We start from the raw sequence: 20,775 nt of genomic DNA, 5'->3' as shown, positions 1-20,775 counted from the left end.
TAGTGTAAAAAAAATGGTCATGGACTGTTTTAACTTTGAACAAATGGCTTACTCTGTAAAACAACATTTTTCTGTGATCTTAAAGACCGAATCAATATACTAACAACAACTACGACAACTGAATAAAAAGAATGAAGATCAAAAGAATAAGAAGGTGGTCTACTTGGAGGGGGCTGGTGTCTCTTTGTCTTTCTTCCCGGCGAGGATCATAGATATCTGGAGACCGCGACTGAAGGCTTGGTTAAACAGCAGTCTGGTTTGGAACTCAGACACAAATGGGAACCAAGATAAGACTGCAATGGGTGTGAATATCGAAAGCCCCATTATGTACTCGTACGCTCTCCCTAGCTCTTTAATCGAGTCCCAGAATCCTAGTCCCTTGAGCACGCCACGCAGCGCTTGGCCGATCTTCAAAACCACAAGGAACAGCTTATCAAACTCTATTCTCATCAAAGAGAAATAGACTATTGTGCAGGTAAGAAAGTTGTGTGGTAACTTACAAGAAGAATGGCCCAGCCGGTAGGCAAGAAAGCGAGGAATGAAGCGCATACATCTGCAATGGTGAGGCCGCAGACTACAAATAATACAGTCATGACTGACAAGAAACCGAGGAAGAGAAGCGCCTTGAGAATCCTGAACATAACCTGAAAATCTGTACCGAATTTCCTTCTTCCCATCGATACCATCTGTCAGATGATTAAACAAAACAATCACCAATGTGAAAAAAGGAAACCAACCCACTGTTCTAAACTATCTCTGTAAATAGATCTGTTTCGGAGCCTTACCTTTAGGACGAGGAGAACTGCCAACAAGACTCCCCAAGAGAGTCCATAAACCTTAAAAGAAGAAAGGTTTCAAAGTTATTGGAGTTGTCCAAAGATAAAAGCGAGAAGCATCATGACAAAACGAAGAAGGAACATTATCATACCAGAATTGTTGTGTCGCGGTGAGCTAAGTTGAGGTGGTACACAATTCCATACTGGTAAAGGAGGAAACGCAGTGCGAGAAGTATCTCGAGAACCCTTCCTCTTAAATTTGTGTGCTTGAGGTGCTCTTGCTCTGATTCCCACCATGATTCCCAACTTTTTTCAACGACGATTCCAATGCCACCGCGGTTCCCCATCCATCTTTTCCAGTCAGTCCAGTCGTCCACCGTCTTTTGCCACTCGAATCCAGATGGGTTGAATATAAACGGAGCAAACAACCAAGAAGTCACTAGGAACCACATTGAAAATGTGATGTATATATAAAGACTCGAGCTACGGTACGAATTTCCATATACTTGATAAACTATCAGTAGCATGACCAACTCCAGTCCCTTGACAAAGTGGCTTCTCGAGTATAGTCTATAGTTATCCGCAAACTTGGCATGGAAAACAACAAATCCACGACCAGTTGCTCTGTACTTAGAACCGCCGTGCAAAATCGTCCTCCCAAAGTAATGAGCTTTTGTTCCCAGCTGAAACGTGAAGAAAACAGAGGCAAGCTGAAGCTGCATTATGATGAAATCACCCAAGGCCTTGCGGAACCCTTTTTCTAGGCCAATCTCCATAACCATTGGTAGAACCATCAGAAAACCTAACTGGAAAACTGATTGAGCTGCTAGCGCCTCCTCAAGAGCTTTGGATTGATGCACGGTTGCACTTTGCAGAATCTCCTTTTCCAATCCGCTCAATACCAGATAAAGACGCCCATATAGGAACACATATACTGTGAGAACCGTTATCTGAAACACAGAAAAGACGAATGCTTTTTACTCGTCTGAACAATCCAAGAAAAGACATGCTTTCTACAAGAGGAAGAGGAAGCAACTATCATTGAATGAGGAATTACGCATACCATACTACTGAAATAGAAACCAACAGTGGTGAAGTAGAAGGAGAGCATCCTGTAAAAATCAAACCGGCGTCCAAGTCTGTAAACGTCACGACTTAGTGTTTGTTCTCCATTACCATTCGCAACTTTGGCTTCGAAAACCGAAACCTGATTCATCCCTACATCACGCCCTTTCCCTGCTTGGATATACTCGTGATGTGTGATATAACCCCCACGAAGAGTTGAATTGTATCCTGTTTGTTACCATATTTAGCCATCACAAAAAAAGAGGAAGAAAGTTTAATGTTTGTCAACAAGGACCATTCTTTACCTGCAAAGATATCTTCGCTTAAGTTTATTATCTTTGAAGCCTTGCTAATGCCTCCCCTTGTGATGTGGAAGATCCTATCAAATATATCAGGATGGCCATAATGGAAACGTACCCTGTAAAAGAAAAGTGAGTTAGTTGTATGAAACAAAAAGATTTAGTTCTAAGATAATATATAAGATTCGACGATGCAGAGACTGCTGCTACTTTTGAAGTCAGATTTGAGGCTGCAAAAGGACGGGTAGCAAGGATTTTTCCCCTAGTCAAAAGATATGAGAATACCTCAGAGGATTAGCCAGAACACGTTGGCCAATGGTAACGAAACTCGTCTCTTGATTTGACATGAACCAAGCAAGTGATGAAACACTGTGGAGTAAGGGAAATCAGACAAGAAAGATTAAAAAAGAACAGTGCAATAGTGCCAAAAATGTGGAGACGTGCATTAACATCAAGAACGACCAAAGGTATAAAGAATATTATACCTTCCAGTAAAAATGTGTTCACGAAGACCCAAAATTGTAGGATTCCTCTTGCCACGACGACCTTCATCAAATTCTTGTAGCACATTTCTCATTTTGAAAGTCTCTTCAAAGTAGTTGTCCTGAAATGGGAAAAAGGAATGAGACAACAAAGTTTGAATCAACAAACTGGTTGAGGTATAGAGAGACGAAAGCTACCTGGTTCATGTCTATGGTCTGAAGTGCTTCACCCCGAGTGAAAATGATGGCATGGTTCTGATTCTCAGGTTTTCCTTCACCAATTTCAGTAGGATTACCGGGAAGTTTGATACGATATATTTCCTAAGAAAATAAAGAACAACATTCAGGTAAGGCCTAATTATGTAATAAATTATCAAACACAAATTGGCTTGTTATATACCTCATCTAATTTGTTACATCCTTTGAGCAGCACGGAGTAGAATACTTTCTGTGATTTTTTATTGATTGTCTCCTCCCTTTCATCTATGTAGGCAACACGCAAGGATGGATACCTAAAAATAATTTTAAATTAAAACTAAGCTAGAAGAAGAAGAAGGTCTTGATTTCAAAACAGTGACAACTTTCTTACTTTAGCATGAGCTGTAAAATGTTATTGTAACAACTTCGATCCCTGCCGTCACTTGACTTTTTCTGGTTCCCATATACCTGGCATGACACGACATATATGAATTTCAGATCTGCAAGAGCTCGTGCGCGGTTCATAAACTCGTCATATGATGCTGAGGGAAGGTAGCCACTATGGGCAGCTGCAAGATGAAAAAGTAGTTTTTAAAACAATTTTTTTCTCTCTCAAGCAACATTTAACTTTCCAGAAATTTCCTTTGACAACTACTAAATAAAGTAGTAGTGACGCATACACAGGCAGAAAAGGCAAACAATAAAATCTGTAAGTTTGGAGGAAATGCAAACCATATTCTGTGTATTCCTGGAAACATTGAAGTTCGAGGGCCATTCTGTAGTACATCATTCCCCTAACTAACAATAGTAAAGATTTTCAACACATTAGCGATCGCATACCGCATACATACAAGTAAAAACTCCTACAACATTCTGATAGTATACCTGTCCTTGAAAGGGTCTGGCCTCTATAAGATACCCATTCCCGGAGTTGATCTGTCTTGTCTTTCTCAGGAAAAATTCGCTTCGGATCATTAACACGTTCGGAAAAATTCGACCATTCCTCTGTATTACAAAACTTTTTCATTGGGTAAATTTCAAACTTGCTATAAAGACGTACAAAAACACCAGATAGGCGCTCACCAGGATATATTCTCTGTAGGTAGAACAAAATAGATATTCCATCTTCGTTTTCCTTGTTCAGTTCTTCCTCTGAATAGATAACATCTTCTTTGTAGTACGGAGTTAAGACACTAGACACAAATGTGAAAAACAAACGTTACTTGGTTCCATGAACCAACTGAGAAACAGAAGATAAAGCAGACATAGACCTTGTCTAGGACACTATCACTTTGATTTACAATAGTTAAGCTAAAACATGTACCTAAATGATAGCATGTCACGAACTCGAGGAGCATCTGGCATATTCATGAACAAGGAATTTGCAAAGAATGTCATACGACGACGAGCTTCCAAACTTTGAGGGATATTGATTGCCGACTCTTTAACAGTCACAAGTAACAAAAGCCTTACAACCTACAAAGTAAGATTGAATGAATGAATGAGATCCAAAGGCAGAAGACATGGCTGATTGTTCACATTATAGACAGAAAAAGTTATACCTTTTCTCTCCAAGAGTCGTTCTGACCACCAAGATTTATCTTTTCAAACCTCTGTTCTTTCTTTTCGTTTTCAATATCACCACTCTGATAATGAGCCCTCTCAAGGATTCTGCAGGTATAAAGACAAAGCATGTTACCTGAATATTTCATAGTGAAGTTTTTTGAGCTTACACCTTATGGATTGTTTTAAGAACTAGAGAAAAAGAAGAAACAGAAGAGCTTTTCTTGCATAGAAAAATGAGGCAAACTTTCACATATGAACGATCAAGACTTACTCGTGACCCTTAACCATAACATCCTGCGTGATGATTTCAATAATATCTTGGAGAACATTGATTATCTGAGACTTGTAAGTTTCACCTTCTCCGTAATCACTTAGCTGTCAGCACGACTTCATTTTATTAAGGAGAATAATAAACACATAAAAAGAAAAGTAAGTATTGGTATTGAAGGAGAGAAGAAAAATATCTTCACGTTACCAGGATTTTTAAGAACTTCTCTAGCTTATCACTGAGCAAAGGCATACCAGTCATCCGGAATGCACTTAAGAATCTATGTTGTTGAATGCTATCATCAATTTCAAAACAAATCTCCCTTACAATCCTATATAAATTGGGAGACAGTAGTCGTATATAGTTAGTACTCAGCCAGTCTGTAATAGGTTCAAAATGCATCAATGATGTTGGGTACAATCTAATACTGAAGGGATAAAGAAATTCGTACCTTTTATCAGATTCATCTTCAAGAAGACCATATATTACGTCCCTCATCGATTCATAAGCTTCAACCACTGCGTAATACATATAGTATTCACTTTTAATCTTCTTGAATAATTCAGCGTCCTCCTTTCCCTTGAAATCTTTAGCCATGTCCAATGCTATGGGAATCTGACACCAAAAGAGTACAGTTCATCAAGAAGAGAGAAGGGATGGGGCAAAACTGTTAAAGAGAGATATGTATTAATACTTTGCTAGCAAGCAAGAAAGGAGGCCACTGCACAACAGTAACATCTCCAGACGACGAAGGTACAAGTAGCAAATCTCTTTCCCTATACACCAAAGAAGCAAAGAACACAAGTATATTTATGAACTAAACTTAGGAGATCAGTATGATGAGTATATTATAGAAAAAGTCCTAAAACCTGTCGCTGATCAGATCCTCATCCCGCATCGTATATATGAACTTATTCCACATCTGTGAGAACCTCGCAATGTCATTTTCGTCCACTTGTTCGTCCTGCATTACTCAAATGTTACATTTGTCACCCATTAAAATGAACATACTTGGCGTATACTTTCTTCTCACTTAAATTTATATGTATGATTAATACCAAGTGCTTTCTCTTTGCACGGCCTGGAGGTGATGGTGTAAGCTTAGAACAGAAAGCAGAGGGAACAAATCTAAATCTGGACCGCAACATTCCAAGTGTACGTATCTGCATATAAAAAATTGAAAAACTAACTAAAACAAATTTGCAGAATGTTGGGTTTTAACTTAGGGAATTAGAAAAATGTCATCATAATAGCAGACAAGTTTTTGGTTTATAATTTTTGCATACTAACAAAGTAAAAAGAAAAAGAAAAAATTTACCTCCCCAAGATGACTGAAAGCTCCATAAATCCCACCAAATATAGTGGAGAATATGGCATACCATATTTGCGTATCCATAAAATAAACCTAAACATGAATCAAGTTATTAGAACTACTCTTACCAATTTAATTAGTACAAAATTACTCACCAAGACAATTGGACCCCATATGGAGATAATGACACCAATGTTATGAGTGGCTGCATGTTATCAACATTGTTTAGAATTAGTAGAAGTTAATAGCAGTATATAATCATACTACGAGTAAGGATCACTACCATTTGGAAAGAACTCATGCCACTGATAATTTACGCCACTCATATCCCAAATTAACTTCGTTGGCTTGACAAGCGGTAATATCTGTCCAGGCAACATCAATAAATGCACATGTTATAACTGCAGCAAAAAGGTGCTTGTAGAAATTTTAGATGATAGCTCGGACTAAGTGAGAGATTAGGAAAGTAAGGGTTGGTGTTATTAACAGGTAAACATTCATTAGTAGGAAATAAATATGAGTTATAAATGTGAAGCTAAATCACCTCCACATAGAAGCTGAAAGCGAGCTTGCTAAGTAACAGCATGACCCAAAAGAATGTATACCTATGAATTAAAAACAAAATTAATGATGGAAGCATAACAAAGCTGTAGCCTATGTTACCATGCCATGTGCGGTGTCCAACAATAAAAAATAATGTATTCACAGAAATGAATAACATCATATTTCTTACTTGAAAAGTGCAAACATCTCTTCATGCATTCCTCTGCCAACATACAACTTCGGCTGAGCCCACCACATGATAAGCGTGACAATCCGCATATTTGATCGTTCCATGATTCTCCGCAGAGGTGGAAGTAAGAAAAACACAGCAGCCAAGATATTTGGCAAGACATATAACGCAATAGCATAGTTGTATAATGTCTGGTGAGGCCAACTCTGAACCCAACTACTGAAGAACTTAACTAGTCCAGTTGGATTCTGCACCGACTTCGAATACGCAATTGGCAATATGATGGCCCACATGGCTGCCATTAAAAATTTTGTGATAAACCGCAGAATCTGAGAAAACTTCAGGCTCTTCCAAGCACCAAAACTAAGAATTATATCCAATGTCGCTGCATTTCATTAAGAACAAATGATTAAGCCAATATGCTATAAATACTCATCAAATGGATGATGTCAAACTGAAACAGAATTACAAGTTACCTTGTAGAAGATTGAGAAAAGCTGAAGTAATGAAAATGGTCAAGACATTTAAAAATACATCCTCCTCGAATATGGCAAGAATAGATCCTGACGGGCTCCATGCAACTATCATCATAGTCTGAAAAAAATAGAATTACTACATATAGATTATCGAACAGGGCAGGAGGAGAGTGAGACTTTTAATTTAAATCCTACTTGTAGAGACAACACAAGGAACATCCACATTCGGTCGAAGCTTCGATAGAGATTCCAAAACGTGCGAGCTTCAACAAAATTAGTTTTCGGTTTCCTTTTTCCATGGGGAACTTGGTCACGTCTCTGCAATAAGAAATTAATTGGTAACCTTCATAATGGAAAGGAAACAAAAGAATAATCGGATTAAAACAAGATGGATAGTCGAAGCAAGTAAGCATCCAAGGAATGTAAGATAAAGGTCAAAAGTTTAGTCCTTATGCAGTAATAAATTAGCAAAATTAACACCTCATTTGGATGTTGAGCAATCTCATCAGAGTGGATGAAAAAGTCTGCCTCAGGTTTCATCGGCCAACCCAGCCTAAAACACCTCTTATCCCTAAAACGTTAAATTGAGTCGGCTCAGATAACAACACTTGACTAAACATATAAAACCAGAACGAGCTGATTTAACTAACTCACCAAAAGTACTCGTTCAGGTCATCATAGTTTCTCCATTTTGAGTGGCTTGCCTTCCCCATTTTGTTTCTCCTGACTTCCTATAACCCAAAATGACCTGGTCTTCTTAGTAACCTAATACGTGAGGGAAAAAAAAACCTACAACACAAAATTACATACCTTGCGTAAGACCTGGTAGATTGGCGTTATAACATTCCTTAAGAATGCCTCGTCGTCAGGTGCACCTTCTTCATATGTGTCCCCAGTTACAGGGTATACATTGGAAAACAGAATTCCATGGACTTCATCCGCCATCTTCACATTCAAAGAAAAAACACATGGTTGCACAAAATCTTATATAACAGTATAAAAACAAGATTTTTCCCTTATAGAAAATCAGGGTAAACATTTCACATACGGAAGCATCATCACAACACTTCGCAACATTTTTATATACAGATTATCACCAACCAAATCACAGAAAATAATAAGACGACTAACTAGATACACATTTAAACAGTGTGTGCGTTGTCCTTTGTTTCATCTAGAGAAATTTATGGTTCTTGTTTCCTTGAACTCAGTACTTACCCAATAAAAAAGAACGTAGGTGATTATATTTCTGTAGTTGTTCACCTCAACGAAAAATTGTTACTAAATTGAAATCACCAAGAGAATGTTAGTGTCCGATCTTTAATCCGCATGTTGGATCCCAAGGCATTAGTAATTTATAGAGGTCGACATAAAGTTTCCTTTCAAAATTTTCATAAGAAACAAAAGCATAGTAGACAAAACCAAAAACTAGCATTTCGTTGATATCTTAATTGACATGGGAACTTGAGTTCAAAGTTCATCACAGAAACACACAAGAGGAAAGAAGGATCGTTGAGCTAAAAGAACCTACCTTGTGGAATATGTAGCAGAGGCATTCAGGCATGAAGCGGATATTCGATGCTTCACCCCATATGAGAAGATAAAGGCCAATGTACACAAGGCTCAGCTGTTGTTCATTGCAACCTGGAGGAAACCTGCCAACAGAAAAACCATTCACCAATAGAAACGAAAGCTTTTCAAAGTCCTAGGAGCATTAAGAACTTTATTAATCTAAGAGAAGATCATTATGATACCTGAGAAATGATTCACACCGCAAATACTTGCACCATGACCTGTAATTCTTGAAATACTTGTCCATCAACTTCCTCACGGTGCTAGGCTTTAGCTAAATTTCTTTTGAAGTTAGAAAATTGTATGTACTATACTATTCAGAAAGGAAACTCTGTGATCGCCCATAGGGTACAAATTTTTTTTTTAGAGTGCAAAATTTACCTCGTCATAATTCTCGAGGTCCCTCTTTCGCACATCAACGTTGGCAAGTAGCAGTATGAGATGCTCCCTCTGATTAGCTACATTTCCTCTCTTTTACCACGAAAAATAGGAAGCTTAATCATGAAACAATTCATCAAATAAAAACTAAAGACTTAAAAATAGCAAGAAAGAAACTTATACCTGAAAACCAAAAACCAAAGCCAGCCACTCGAGAATATCATTGAAAGATCTGGTTTCTTCCCTTTCCACTTGGTCAGGATTAGTCGAGGATGAACGGAGTCTTGGCCGAGGAAGATTTTCCACATTAGAGACAGCACGAACTGCCACCTTAATCTACATATTGATGGAAAACATCGGTAAGAACTCAGAGTGACTATAATGATGGACAGCTGAAGTAAGAAAAGTTTGCACATGCAGCAACCTCAGGGAGCTCCATTATAGCGGTTTTTGCCCCTCCAGCGTCCAAAGGAAGAATGTTGTAGTGTTCGTAGTGATCCTTCTTTCTTTCAACTTCTTTAGCATACCTGTGGGTCTACATACCAACAACAGTAAGAAAAAAAAAAAGTCAAGTGCCACGATTACCCTCTTCAGGATGATAATCTAACTAAAAGGATGTAGGTGGAACACTAATAGACCTTTTCGTCTATTCTTGCTGGAGGAACCACAGTCTTAAGAACATCATACAATACACTCGCCATCTGGTAAAGCTTTGCCATCTCCTCCCTACAATGACAGAATCGACAGAAGAAAAAGAATTAGAAGACAAGATTTTTCTGTCGTGTAAACGATTACAAAATGTTAGGAAGTTATCCTCACGGTGTCTTTCTCCCTTCTCCTTTTTGTATATTTTCCTCATAGAACCTCTGGTAGTAGTTCTGAATTTCTTTCGGATCACTCGTCGGTTCCTCCTAAACAACAAACAAAACTGCATGAACTACTACCAGAGGGAAAATGAATCAAAACTCACTGAGCAAAAAAGCGCTATCAAACACAAAAACTAAACAAGCATTGATTTATCTGTATACTCCATTATTGCATCAAAGGGAAACAGCATTGCCATATACCTTTTCTAATTTGTGGAGTAGATAGGTTTTGAATTGACGAACGCCTCGTCCACTTGATGTTGGATCCATTCTATGAGCCTTCTCAAACGCGTGGAAACGACCTAAGTGTAAAGCAAGATGAGGAACTTGACATTGTCATCCTCCACAAAAACCACAATGCATATAAAAACTCCTAATTGATTAAGTGAGTCAAAAGAGAGAAATCATTACAGAGGTACGCAACCCTAGGGTTCTGATCCTCAATCTCATTAGCCACTCGAAGAACAGGAGCAATCGAAGCGAGAGAAGACGGCACGAGCTCGCTGTCAATGACGTTCTCGTCTTCGTTGGGATGGTCAATCATCATGGTCCCAGCTCGCGTCATCCTCCGGGAAAGAGAACGAACAGGTTGCATCTGCGGCGGCCTCCCATCCTCGCCTCTTCCTCCACTGGTACTCGCCATTCCAGACCCTCTTCTTCTCCGATGATACTCGACGAATCGATGATTGCGACACTTGCCATCTTTTATATGTGCGGAGGAGAGGAGATGAGCTGAACAGAGATCGGATTCGTTGAGTGGGGTTTAGGGATTGCGATTGCTCTACGAGGAAGAAAAGAATGCGAAAGAGGAACTTTTTAGCTGTGACTTTTCTATTAAATAAGTAGTAGACGAAAGCAAAGCGATGACTAGGTTTTGTGTGGTTGATGCTCGAATCACTTATTCTCTCCCTTTACGAGGTTTTCTGGGAATTTGTTTTTTTTTTCCCCCGGGAAAGGCCGGAGGATTTGCTTCTCGGAGAAGTTGTAGTGGCGACTACGTGATGTTTTACGTGTTCACCAATTAACAACGTGCCGTTATACTACCAATTGGACCACTTTTTAGTTGGGCCAACTAAGGGCCCATATATTTTTCAACCAAGGGATTCGTATATTGGGCACTAAAAAGGAGAGGTAGTGTTTAGGATCAAAAATGAATATTGGCCCATGCAGGTTTCGAACCTGCGACCTTCGCGTTATTAGCACGACGCTCTAACCAACTGAGCTAATGGGCCTCGTTGCAGATTTTAAATCATTTTAACAAATTGAACTAACAGCATTTTCCCTTTTATTATTTTAACATTTAGCTTGTCATGTGAAAGTAACACTCATTTGAGTGTTTACCCTTTTTTTCATATCGTAGATCGTGAATCATGATATACGCATGCATGCTTTGTTGCTTTAATGCCAAATTCATTACAAAACTATGCTATAAGTTATAACGTATACAACGTCCAGTTGTTTAGTAGTGGTCCTAGTAACCTGAAGACCTAAGCCTGAAGATCTTGAAAAATGAATTTTCATCCCTCGAGTCAGATGTTTATGGACAAATCAACTTTCTTAACGTTACCAAAAAAAAATCAACTTTCTTAATATTCGAGTGTGTTTCAACTGCTTTTGACTTTTCTGAGCCTATTATTGCGTGCGGCGCGACTAAAATTCGTGTCGACAAGTAAAGATTAGCATGGTGGAACTCGTGAATATTTATTTATCTATGTGTCGGGCCAATACAAGTTCCAAAACTAAGTTGATAAAGGCTATACTCTAAGATACTAGTATATGTTATCGTCACATATATACTAAGTTAATTAAGGAAGATAGGTAATTTAGTGTTTTAATAAATGATCATCCCAACCTAAAAGAATACGCATATGAGAACTGACAAGATTAAGTATGATTAATTACATAACTTTCGACTGATTAAAAGAAGAGAACGGCTCTATATATAATGTCACAAATTGTTGATAGAGACGATATGGTCCCTTCCATCATCAAGAAAGTAAAGTAGACAAATAAAATTGAGCTGTCTTGCATCAAAAATAAAATATCTGTATTGGGGCTTTACAAAACATATATAGTTCTTTACGACACTACATCATTACGTGGTTAGAATCTAATCTATTCAATCAGAAATACACATGTAGAATATATTCTTTAACTTATCTCTTATATATTAATCGAGAAACATTACAACATTGTTTTGTAGCCACGTGTCACCATGATAATGAAATTCAGATTTCTTAGAGAAATATATTGGTCCATCTTAACTTATATTATACATTTTATTCAACTAACTATTAAATTGATAAATAGTGTACAAAAGAAAATTCTCGCACTTTCCTTAAATAAAAGCTACAGAATTGTTTAATATAATTAATGTATAAATGACAATTAATGATTATGAATGATAAATATTTTGATAATAATTTTTGTATCTTAGCTATTTTTGTTTAATTTTATATTATTAAAAAATATTAAACAACCACATTAACCATATAATAAAAAAATAATTTTTTCTTATATATTATATTTTGAATTTTTAAAACGACTATAAATTCTTACAAACGTTAAATATCTCACACTAAAATTTTGTGATCAATGGTTTAATTTGTTTTGGTAATAACAAGATACAAATGATCATAAATCGTATGAATATGAAGTCTCATTTACTAGACATTCATATTATATATTAATATAGTTTAAAATTAAATTATATAACATAGAAAAATACTTAAATATGATAATTTCTAAATTTGTATTGAAAAAGTATCGAAGCCTTAATATTTTAATTTTAAAATTTGCATTAAAAAATTGCACATTAGAAATTGTGTGTTTATCATATGAGTATATTAAAATATACTATATATCTATGTCCATGTCATTGAAATTTAGTTATATACCATATAAAATAAATAGAATGATTGTTTTGATTTGTTTACCAAAACATTATCGTAAATAAAAAGATGTATTGTTTTAATTTATTTTGTTACTGTAATTTAATTATATACATAATACGTAAATGAATACAAATAGATAATAATAGATTAAAATTAGTTTTATATATAACATTCATCTCGCGTAATTGCGCGAATCTTAAACTAGTATCATTATATAACGGTTCATATGAAAAGTGTGACAAATGTAGGAATGTGAGAGAAAGGACCGTTGTTACATTGTTTCAGTGGGCCGCTCTGTAAAAAAGCGAAACTGCTAGACCGTTGTTCTCTAACTAAAATAATATTTAGTGACGAAAAGCCTTGCTGTAAAATCCCTAAACTACCCCTCACTCCCTTCTTCCAACCTTTCGCCAGCTAATGTTTTTCCCTTTCCGAAGAAAAAGGTCAAGAGTATCTCATTCCTTACTTACTCCCACTTTACAATAATACTCTCTCCTTTAACCTATTCACCAGACTGCCACCCTCTTCTGTATAAGAATGCACTGTGACATGAGGACATGATGACTCTGTCGTGAAGAGACTAAGAGAGAGAGAGAGAGAGACAAAGGATGGGAGTGATTAAGAGGTGGACGTCTGTGAAGAAGAAGAAGCAGCAGAAAGAGGAGATTGAAGTGACGGCGAAAGAAACACATACATGGAGGCGACTAAGGGGTATGTTTTCATCGTCGCCGTCGTTTAAGTGGAAAAGAGTAGAGATACTGCATATGGAGATAGTGGACGGAGTGGTTTACAACGTGATGTATGTAGTCGAAGCTGTCGTTCTCGTTTCGACTCTCTGTTTCTTCTACCTCTGTTGTGGATGCCACATCTGATCTCTCATGTTTTTCACATTCTCTCAATTCCATTATTCTTTTGTATTCATACTTCCTCTTCATCCTTCTCTTAGTATGTTGTTTAGCTTTAGTCTCAATTTTATTACACAGTAAGCTTATAATGTAATCTGATGTTATGTAGTTCTATAGAATAAACTTGAATTCATTTGACTTGCGAATCTCTGATGTTTCCATGCAAGAAGGAAGAGAAACTCAGTTTCATGAGATCGTTTATAAAGAATTACCAGAGATTCTGGATGCAACACAAAAAAATTGCTCAAGGCCCATTTTCTTGATCATCCGTCTCATCAAGAATCACATATTTTCCAGTTTGACTCGGAGCTTGTAGCTGCTTCTCATCTTCTGTCTTGTGTCCCTTTTGTAGTTTATCATATCTGGGAACACATCAAAGCTAATATGAGATTATATTCATTTATCAATACATCAGATGTTTAACAAAGAAGTTGTCCAAAGTTCCTTATCCAGGAGGAGAAGAATCATTACTTACTTGTACCAGTTGAACAAACTGACACCAACCATGATGATCATCAGACCGAAACCTTTCAGCCACGTAAATTCGTCATGGAAGTAAAACACTGCAACCTGTACACACCAAGTAGAAGAACAAGAATGAAGATATTTACATCCCTCATTGGATTCATCAAATACTCAGCAATAGTAATGATGCAATATAGCAATTACCACTATGGTGACAGCCTCTTTAACGACGCCCGCTATTGTGACGGTTACAGCACTGGTCACCGAAACAAGAACATACTCTGTTAACACCTGAAACAAAATATTAACTAGTGAGCATGGAGGAACGATCGGATACTAATCTAGATCTTCAAAAGCTGGTTCAACTTCCACCTATCAAGGCAAGTTCATTCTTACATAAAACTATAAATTGTAAGCAAATGCTTACCATGAAAAAAGCTAGTGCTCCACCAAAAAGCATCAAGAAACAAGTTCGAGCAAAATGCTCTCCATTATCAAAGTATCTGTTCTCTCTAAATTCACTCCATGGATCCAGGAGGAGAGAAAGAAGACCAGTCACTATAGCCATCACTGGTGCCACGCAACTCATAAATGTGAATGGATTTTTCAGGCCTAGATGAACACAAAAGTATAGATTAATTCATGCATTATAACTTTTAAGTAACTAACAACGAATATTATATACAAGAAAACACCAAGAGCAGAACTCACCATAGGTTTCTTTCTAACATATCGTGTTGTCATCAAGATGCCCCAATTATATTGGAAAACAGAAACCAAGGGTTAGTATACATAGATCCAATGCATGGTTTAGGAGTTATTTAAAACTGATTTAAATAACATACCTGCAAAAGAACTTGGGTCATACACCAACGGAAACCAGACATGACGGCAGCAAGCATGACAAAAATGAAACCCCAAAACTCAAATTCCGTCTCCTTTGCAACTGGATGCAAATGAATAAAAATTAACAGTCTGGTTAGAAAAATCAAAAACTAAGGCATGTGGATGAATATTGTAGCAGACAGAAAGACATATTTTGGAGAAAAACATACCTGATAACAACACTCCTGCTGAGATAACTGAAATAATGCCAAAAAGTTTCAGGCTTGGAGACTCCAGCCTTACAAGAGAAACTGTGTCAGAATAACACAACAAACAAAAAAGGATGGAAAATGCAGCAATAAAATCAGTGTGATGATTGATAAAAAAGGAGGTGTATCCAAAGTGAATACTGTAAAGGAAAGTAGTGTTAGGTTTTATCTAGAGCAACAGAGTCTACCACTGATAAATTTGTTAAGTACAGACTCTCATGCATGGTCTAAAGAACAAGAATGATAAGGTATGAATAAAGCACCTGAAGGCAAAAGCAAACAGAAGAAGAAATATTGGGGCTGCTGATTTGCACTGCAAATGAAAAAAACGTGAATTACATCAGACACGTCTCGGCTTCTTTCATCCACAAATTCCTAACACGTTGCATAGGCCTACAATATAAAATAAAACAACTAACCATTGTTGCAAACGTAACCGATATGAAGACAAGTGACTCGTTACTTAGGTTTATATCCAAAGCAGTTGCAAGTGCTGTTGGTACAACTGTGAAAGGGAAGTCCATGTTGGTCATCAGTTCATAGATACTCAATATAATCAACTTCTAAAAACCGGAAAAGCTAAATCACGTAGAAAGTAATGGCTAAGGGAATGCTCATTAGCAAGGAAACAAAAAAGAAAGGAGTTCACTACATAGTTTTAGTTAGTTTACCTCTAATGAAATAGTCTCTCCATGACATGGTAACATCAGGTTGAAATCTTCCGGACCAGTACCATGTTATCATCTTTGATAAAACCGCTTGAATAGAAAAATGAATGGTATTCATTAACAAGGGAGCAGGAAATTTCCCCAAATCATCTCCTAAGAGAGTTTTGTTGTACCTAAAAAATAAGCAAACAAATTAAATGCTAGCTATAAGAAAAATAAAACAAGAGAAGGCTAAGTGATAGTCACAAAGACATACTTACAGAGTCAAAAATGTGCTGAAAGTGTACCATACAAGTATAAAGAATAGTGTTTTTAGGATGTCGGCTGGAGAGATAGCATCTTTGGAGGGTGTAGGCAACGTTTCGAGGTTATCACCGGAACTGTAACCAACATCAAAACTGCTGGAGCGGTTTGTCTCCTTGCTGGTTTCGTTTTCAATATCAAACGGCTCTAAAACCTGTTCTCTGTCTACATCTCCCTGACTAGATATAACTTCAAGTGTGCCACCACAGCGTAGATGCACTCTTTGCTCCATCAACAATCTAAACTCAACAGCCAACCTTTTTGGCTACCATTCACAGAGCATACAATCTAGTACACAGGGCCTTTATTTACCCCTGTGATGGACTTTGGAATCTCAAGGAATAAATATATATATCTTTGACCCCGTTCCAATCATATACTCATATGTTCAAATGGTTCAGTGTCCAACTCTATCTCTAGCGTATCCCAGCAGATTAACTGAACTCAAGGAAGGTAGGAACCTAAGCTTCAAGAAGAGAGTAATTAAAGCAATAGCCATTATAAATACAAAAAACGGAAACCAACATTTAACGAATCTGAGTTTCGATTCAGCTCAATAGAGAATTAATCTCATTCCAAATCAGGGAGAAGCTCAATGATTCCGAGCTCAAAAAAAAAAATCAAGAACCTGAATCGGGATTGAGCTAAAAGAAATCCACAGATTCGAATTGGAAGAGAAGACCTACGACGAGGGAGAGGAATCGGGGGTGGATGGATCTGATCGGAGCGTGGGAGCTAAGCTGAGCTGCTGGATTGATTTGATTGGATTTGAGAGTCGATGATGATGGTTGTTGTTGTTGTTGGAGTTTTGGTGCAATTTTACGAAAACATTGCCCGCTTGTGAAAATGCAACTTGCGTTTCCTTTGCAGATTGTAACAAATAAACTTTTACAGTTTGTGAGACTTTTCGAAATAAATATAGAAAGGCGAATTCATTCAATTCTATTTGGAATTTTTATACAAAAAGATAATCGATATTTGTCATTCTACCAAAACTTTCATTCGATTCCTGGTTTGGTTTCAGCTTGTTTTGAATATTAATTTTAATTGAAATTGATTTTAGCTAAGTTTTTTTTAAAAAAATTGAACATTTTTTAGCCTTGATTCCGTTGAAATCTCTTTATCATAATGAAAGAAAATTTATATTCAGATTAAACGAAATAATTAGTTTCAAAAACGTTCAATCATATTCACATTTTATCAACAAACCATATAGCAAAAAAATAATACTTGTTCCTTAGAGTGATATATCGTAGAATTTTCACACATTTTAGTAAAACACATTAAATTTGCATAGTTTTTTGTGTTTATTTTTTCTATAATTTTAAGTCAATAAAAATTTAACTAGTGCAATTAAGTTTTTTGAAGTTTGTAATTAGTTAATAAAATATACATTAAAAATATAAAAAATAGATCTTTTTGACGTAATTTTAAAGAACAGAGGGAGAGTAATAATTAAAACCATTAAATTATGACATTTTTTTCTTTTTAGGATGGGTCCTTGTCTTTGTTGTCCGTTTCCCCGGAAGAAAAATATCTCTAATCTAATCAATCACCCCCCACACATTGAGAAGATATTTTCGCGCGCATAAGTTAAAGCCACTCGTTTTAATCCTTGGTCTCACACACATCGAAGAGATCAGCGAGATATGGAGCTCGATTCCCTCACCGCTAGACGCAGACTCGCCACCGTCGCCGCTCACTTCCCGCTAGCCACCAACGATCCCGTCTCCACCGCATCGCTCGTTCCCTTGGTATCACTCTCTCTCTCTATATATATATATCTATCTATCTGAAATAGTATGGTGTGCGTGTGTGTGTGTGTGTGTTGGCAATATATTTGAATTTCATCTATCAGCTTTCTATCTATAGCTGGGTCGGTTATGATGAATACATGATCGTAGCTTTATTTTGTCCCACTCGATATTTAATCATCAAACCCGTCTTTTTTTTTCACATGAACCAACGACTGCTTTGCTTTCTTGTTCTGTCTCAAATAGTTTGGTTCTGTTGTTTTGTTTGTTTTCGTTTATTAAAAAATCTCTTTTATTCATTTGCGATGCCTCAGAACTGTAGCGGTAGTTTGAACTCTGTCATCAGAAGATGTGACAACAAACTCTCTTTTGCCCGCCAAGCATCTTCCGAGCAGGGCTTTTTCATGAAGCAGGCTTCCCCTGACGAGGTACCACAAGTTCCTTCTTATTATTTTTTTTTTCAGTTCCTTCTTATCCGGTGATTATAATCAGCCGCGGTGGAGTCATCATGTCTGTGAAGATGAGATGCTTAAATAGTTTTGTTCTGTTCGTAGAAGCGGGAAAACCGAATTTGATAATAAACGATAAATAAAAACGAAATAGACGAAACGGAAGACAAATCTCTTTCCTTAGATCGCTCCATAAGTGCGACGGACTTATACGAATTAGAGTCCCAGGATAAAACCACGATAGGTTAACACGCGGCACCCTACTAACTATTCTCTAACGATTGACTTGTTGCTGTGATGGTCTTTTTGATTTGTAAAACCGTAAGAAATGAATGAGAGAGATGCTTGTCGAGCATGCTTTCTTTCTTTTCAAAACAGAGTTCCAACACTGTTGTCTTCTTTCAATTTATACACTAGGCTGGCACTGGAGGCGGCGGCGTCACTTTGAAGAACTCTATCGTTAGAAGAGGTGACAACAGGCTGTATTTTGCTCGGCAAGCATCTTCTGCACAGGGTCTTTTTATGAGGCAGGCTTCAACTGATGAGGTACACCATCAACTCTCTTATTTTAAAAAATTTCTCTTTTTCTCTGGTGACTAAAATTGCAAATATTAATACTTTATTATATGAAAGAAAATTATTGTTCAAATATTGTTGCCACAGGACGCTGCATCTACCAAGTGCTCTGCGACCAAAACGAGTGGCTTCCCTTCTTCACAACAACCATTGCTTTCCAGACCTGAGTACGCCCCACCACAGTTTTCCAAGGCCGCCGCAAAAGATGAGTTCTTTGTTTGTTCTGATTCACCATATCAGCTAAAGGAAGGCTTGGAAAAGCCATACAATCCTGATCTTCCTAAGTTAGCCAATCTAGGTACGCTCGCATACACATAAATATAGGACACCTGATACACTACATTTTTTAAACAACACAATATATAGAAATAAATATAGATACCTGCCAAAAGTACAGGAGCTAGCAACTGTACTTCAGTCAGACGCTTCTTCACTGATAAACATGAGAGGACTTATAGAAGCGTATTTTCTTTTGCAGGGACTGTTTGGTCTCCGAGATCTAATGTTGCAGAGTACGAAAATAACTACCTTGTGGCAGTAGAGCTACCAGGGGCTAGTATCAATGATATAAGAGTTGAGGTCGACAACATAAAGTAACTAATACTCAATCCTCACACATTTTTTCAATATGTTCCCTTTACTCACACACTAATATGCCTTAAGTAACAAATATACTTACCGTCCTACTACTGCAGCTTGACTGTGACAGGTAGACGCACATCTGTCTGTCAAAAAGTTGATGCATGCACCAAAGGTTCAATTTTTGGATATCACAAGCACGAAATTCAACAAGGTCCATTCAAAGTTTCCTGGCCATTCCCTAGCAATGTGAACAAGGATAACGTTGCTGCTGAATTTATGTAAGTATAGTCGCACACCTAAAAAGTAGTGGTTTTAGACCAGTCACTAGCTCAAATTAGTTATCTAGAATTTGTCAAAAGTTTCATAGAGAGCACTAACACCAATATAATATTTGAATTTGGAGCAGGGATGGGATTCTGAGAGTAGTTATTCCAAAGATTTGAGGATTCATCGTTCTGGAACCATATACAAAACAGTAAATAATGTGTATAATATATGCTGTTTGTGTGGAAGAAGAGAAAGAAAAACAATAATTGATGAAAGATATGTAAAATAGTTTGGTCTTTTATTTATCATAGATTGCAGACAGGCATGCTCAGTTGACGGAGTAAGCCATGTAAACAATCCATTAATATAAGAACAAATAAAGCTTGATTACTAATTTACTTCTCATTTTATTATGTGTAAGGTTGATTTGTTAGAAATGGATGGTTTGAACTTTGAAGGTTAGTTTGCAGTTTTTCCATCACACACAATAACTTCATATTAGCGGGATAGGTCCTCATATTTGAGGCAATTTACGAAGTAGCTACTAGATTTTAGGCATGGCCATAATAACCGAAACCCAAACCAACTGATCCGAAAAACCCGAACCGAAAACCGAACCGAAGTTAAAAAAAAAAACCGAATTGGTTTTAGGATTCAACCAGTCCGGATATCCGTACCGATTGGTTATATCTGATATCCGAACCAATTACCTGAAGTACTCAAATATATATATTACTAACCTTAAACTTACATCTTCCATTCTCATTCATCTTTCCGTCTTCTCCTTCTTGAACGTATATGTTCGGTACATACTCAAACTCATTTTA

The 20,775-nt window shown here is 37.0% G+C and overlaps 4 protein-coding genes and 1 non-coding gene across 10 annotated transcripts; 2 read left to right on the top strand and 3 right to left on the bottom strand.

The window, feature by feature from the left end:
• Positions 1 to 22: 22 nt before the first annotated feature.
• LOC106294805 (callose synthase 7) lies at positions 23 to 10,634 on the bottom strand. Of its 2 annotated transcripts, XM_013730471.1 has the most exons (41): positions 10,403 to 10,634; positions 10,193 to 10,293; positions 9,945 to 10,036; positions 9,764 to 9,851; positions 9,550 to 9,660; positions 9,309 to 9,461; positions 9,129 to 9,218; positions 8,930 to 9,021; positions 8,707 to 8,830; positions 7,986 to 8,120; positions 7,830 to 7,906; positions 7,656 to 7,746; positions 7,371 to 7,493; positions 7,176 to 7,293; positions 6,700 to 7,084; positions 6,511 to 6,571; positions 6,250 to 6,331; positions 6,122 to 6,171; positions 5,973 to 6,059; positions 5,713 to 5,817; positions 5,524 to 5,618; positions 5,349 to 5,430; positions 5,106 to 5,269; positions 4,862 to 4,985; positions 4,658 to 4,761; positions 4,383 to 4,491; positions 4,145 to 4,296; positions 3,904 to 4,013; positions 3,706 to 3,825; positions 3,553 to 3,618; positions 3,212 to 3,389; positions 3,023 to 3,134; positions 2,821 to 2,943; positions 2,626 to 2,744; positions 2,426 to 2,509; positions 2,147 to 2,259; positions 1,840 to 2,069; positions 929 to 1,726; positions 786 to 836; positions 501 to 686; positions 23 to 408 (listed from the first exon to the last, which is right to left on the bottom strand). In XM_013730471.1, the coding sequence occupies exons 1-41, from the start codon at positions 10,632 to 10,634 to the stop codon at positions 160 to 162; spliced, it is 5,766 nt and encodes a 1,921-aa protein (XP_013585925.1). In that variant the 3' UTR covers positions 23 to 159. The 2 variants fall into 2 exon arrangements, with proteins under 2 accessions (XP_013585925.1, XP_013585927.1); XM_013730473.1 differs by lacking the exons at positions 9,309 to 9,461; positions 9,550 to 9,660; positions 9,764 to 9,851; ... (1 more) ...; positions 10,193 to 10,293; positions 10,403 to 10,634 and having other exon boundaries at positions 8,930 to 9,029; positions 9,129 to 9,198.
• Positions 10,635 to 11,149: 515 nt separating this feature from the next.
• Positions 11,150 to 11,223, bottom strand: TRNAI-AAU. Its single transcript has one exon. It is a non-coding gene; the product is annotated as a tRNA-Ile (tRNA).
• Positions 11,224 to 13,269: 2,046 nt separating this feature from the next.
• LOC106296091 lies at positions 13,270 to 13,936 on the top strand. Its single transcript, XM_013732147.1, has one exon. The coding sequence runs from the start codon at positions 13,494 to 13,496 to the stop codon at positions 13,755 to 13,757; it is 264 nt and encodes an 87-aa protein (XP_013587601.1). The 5' UTR covers positions 13,270 to 13,493; the 3' UTR covers positions 13,758 to 13,936.
• LOC106296090 (probable sugar phosphate/phosphate translocator At1g06470) lies at positions 13,877 to 17,220 on the bottom strand. Of its 5 annotated transcripts, none has more exons than XM_013732144.1 (12): positions 16,949 to 17,220; positions 16,278 to 16,781; positions 16,021 to 16,190; positions 15,769 to 15,854; positions 15,613 to 15,662; positions 15,311 to 15,378; positions 15,101 to 15,201; positions 14,967 to 14,979; positions 14,683 to 14,867; positions 14,460 to 14,546; positions 14,266 to 14,360; positions 13,877 to 14,152 (listed from the first exon to the last, which is right to left on the bottom strand). In XM_013732144.1, the coding sequence occupies exons 2-12, from the start codon at positions 16,550 to 16,552 to the stop codon at positions 14,035 to 14,037; spliced, it is 1,248 nt and encodes a 415-aa protein (XP_013587598.1). In that variant the 5' UTR covers positions 16,553 to 16,781; positions 16,949 to 17,220; the 3' UTR covers positions 13,877 to 14,034. The 5 variants fall into 5 exon arrangements, with proteins under 5 accessions (XP_013587598.1, XP_013587599.1, XP_013587597.1 ...); XM_013732145.1 differs by having other exon boundaries at positions 16,278 to 16,758; XM_013732143.1 differs by having other exon boundaries at positions 17,007 to 17,220.
• A 693-nt stretch (positions 17,221 to 17,913) lies between these two features.
• LOC106292519 lies at positions 17,914 to 20,342 on the top strand. The gene is made up of 7 exons (XM_013728121.1): positions 17,914 to 18,074; positions 18,389 to 18,502; positions 18,941 to 19,069; positions 19,187 to 19,397; positions 19,578 to 19,692; positions 19,795 to 19,959; positions 20,088 to 20,342. Exons 1-7 carry the CDS (start codon positions 17,970 to 17,972, stop codon positions 20,122 to 20,124), a joined length of 876 nt encoding a protein of 291 aa, XP_013583575.1. The 5' UTR covers positions 17,914 to 17,969; the 3' UTR covers positions 20,125 to 20,342.
• Positions 20,343 to 20,775: the final 433 nt, after the last annotated feature.

The sequence above is a fragment of the Brassica oleracea genome, chromosome C5 (genome assembly GCF_000695525.1).
Source record: "Brassica oleracea var. oleracea cultivar TO1000 chromosome C5, BOL, whole genome shotgun sequence".
NCBI classification, from domain to species: Eukaryota; Viridiplantae; Streptophyta; class Magnoliopsida; order Brassicales; family Brassicaceae; genus Brassica; species Brassica oleracea.
The sequence above is the reverse complement of the archived record's forward strand: the minus strand, read 5'-3'. Positions and strand labels throughout refer to the sequence as shown.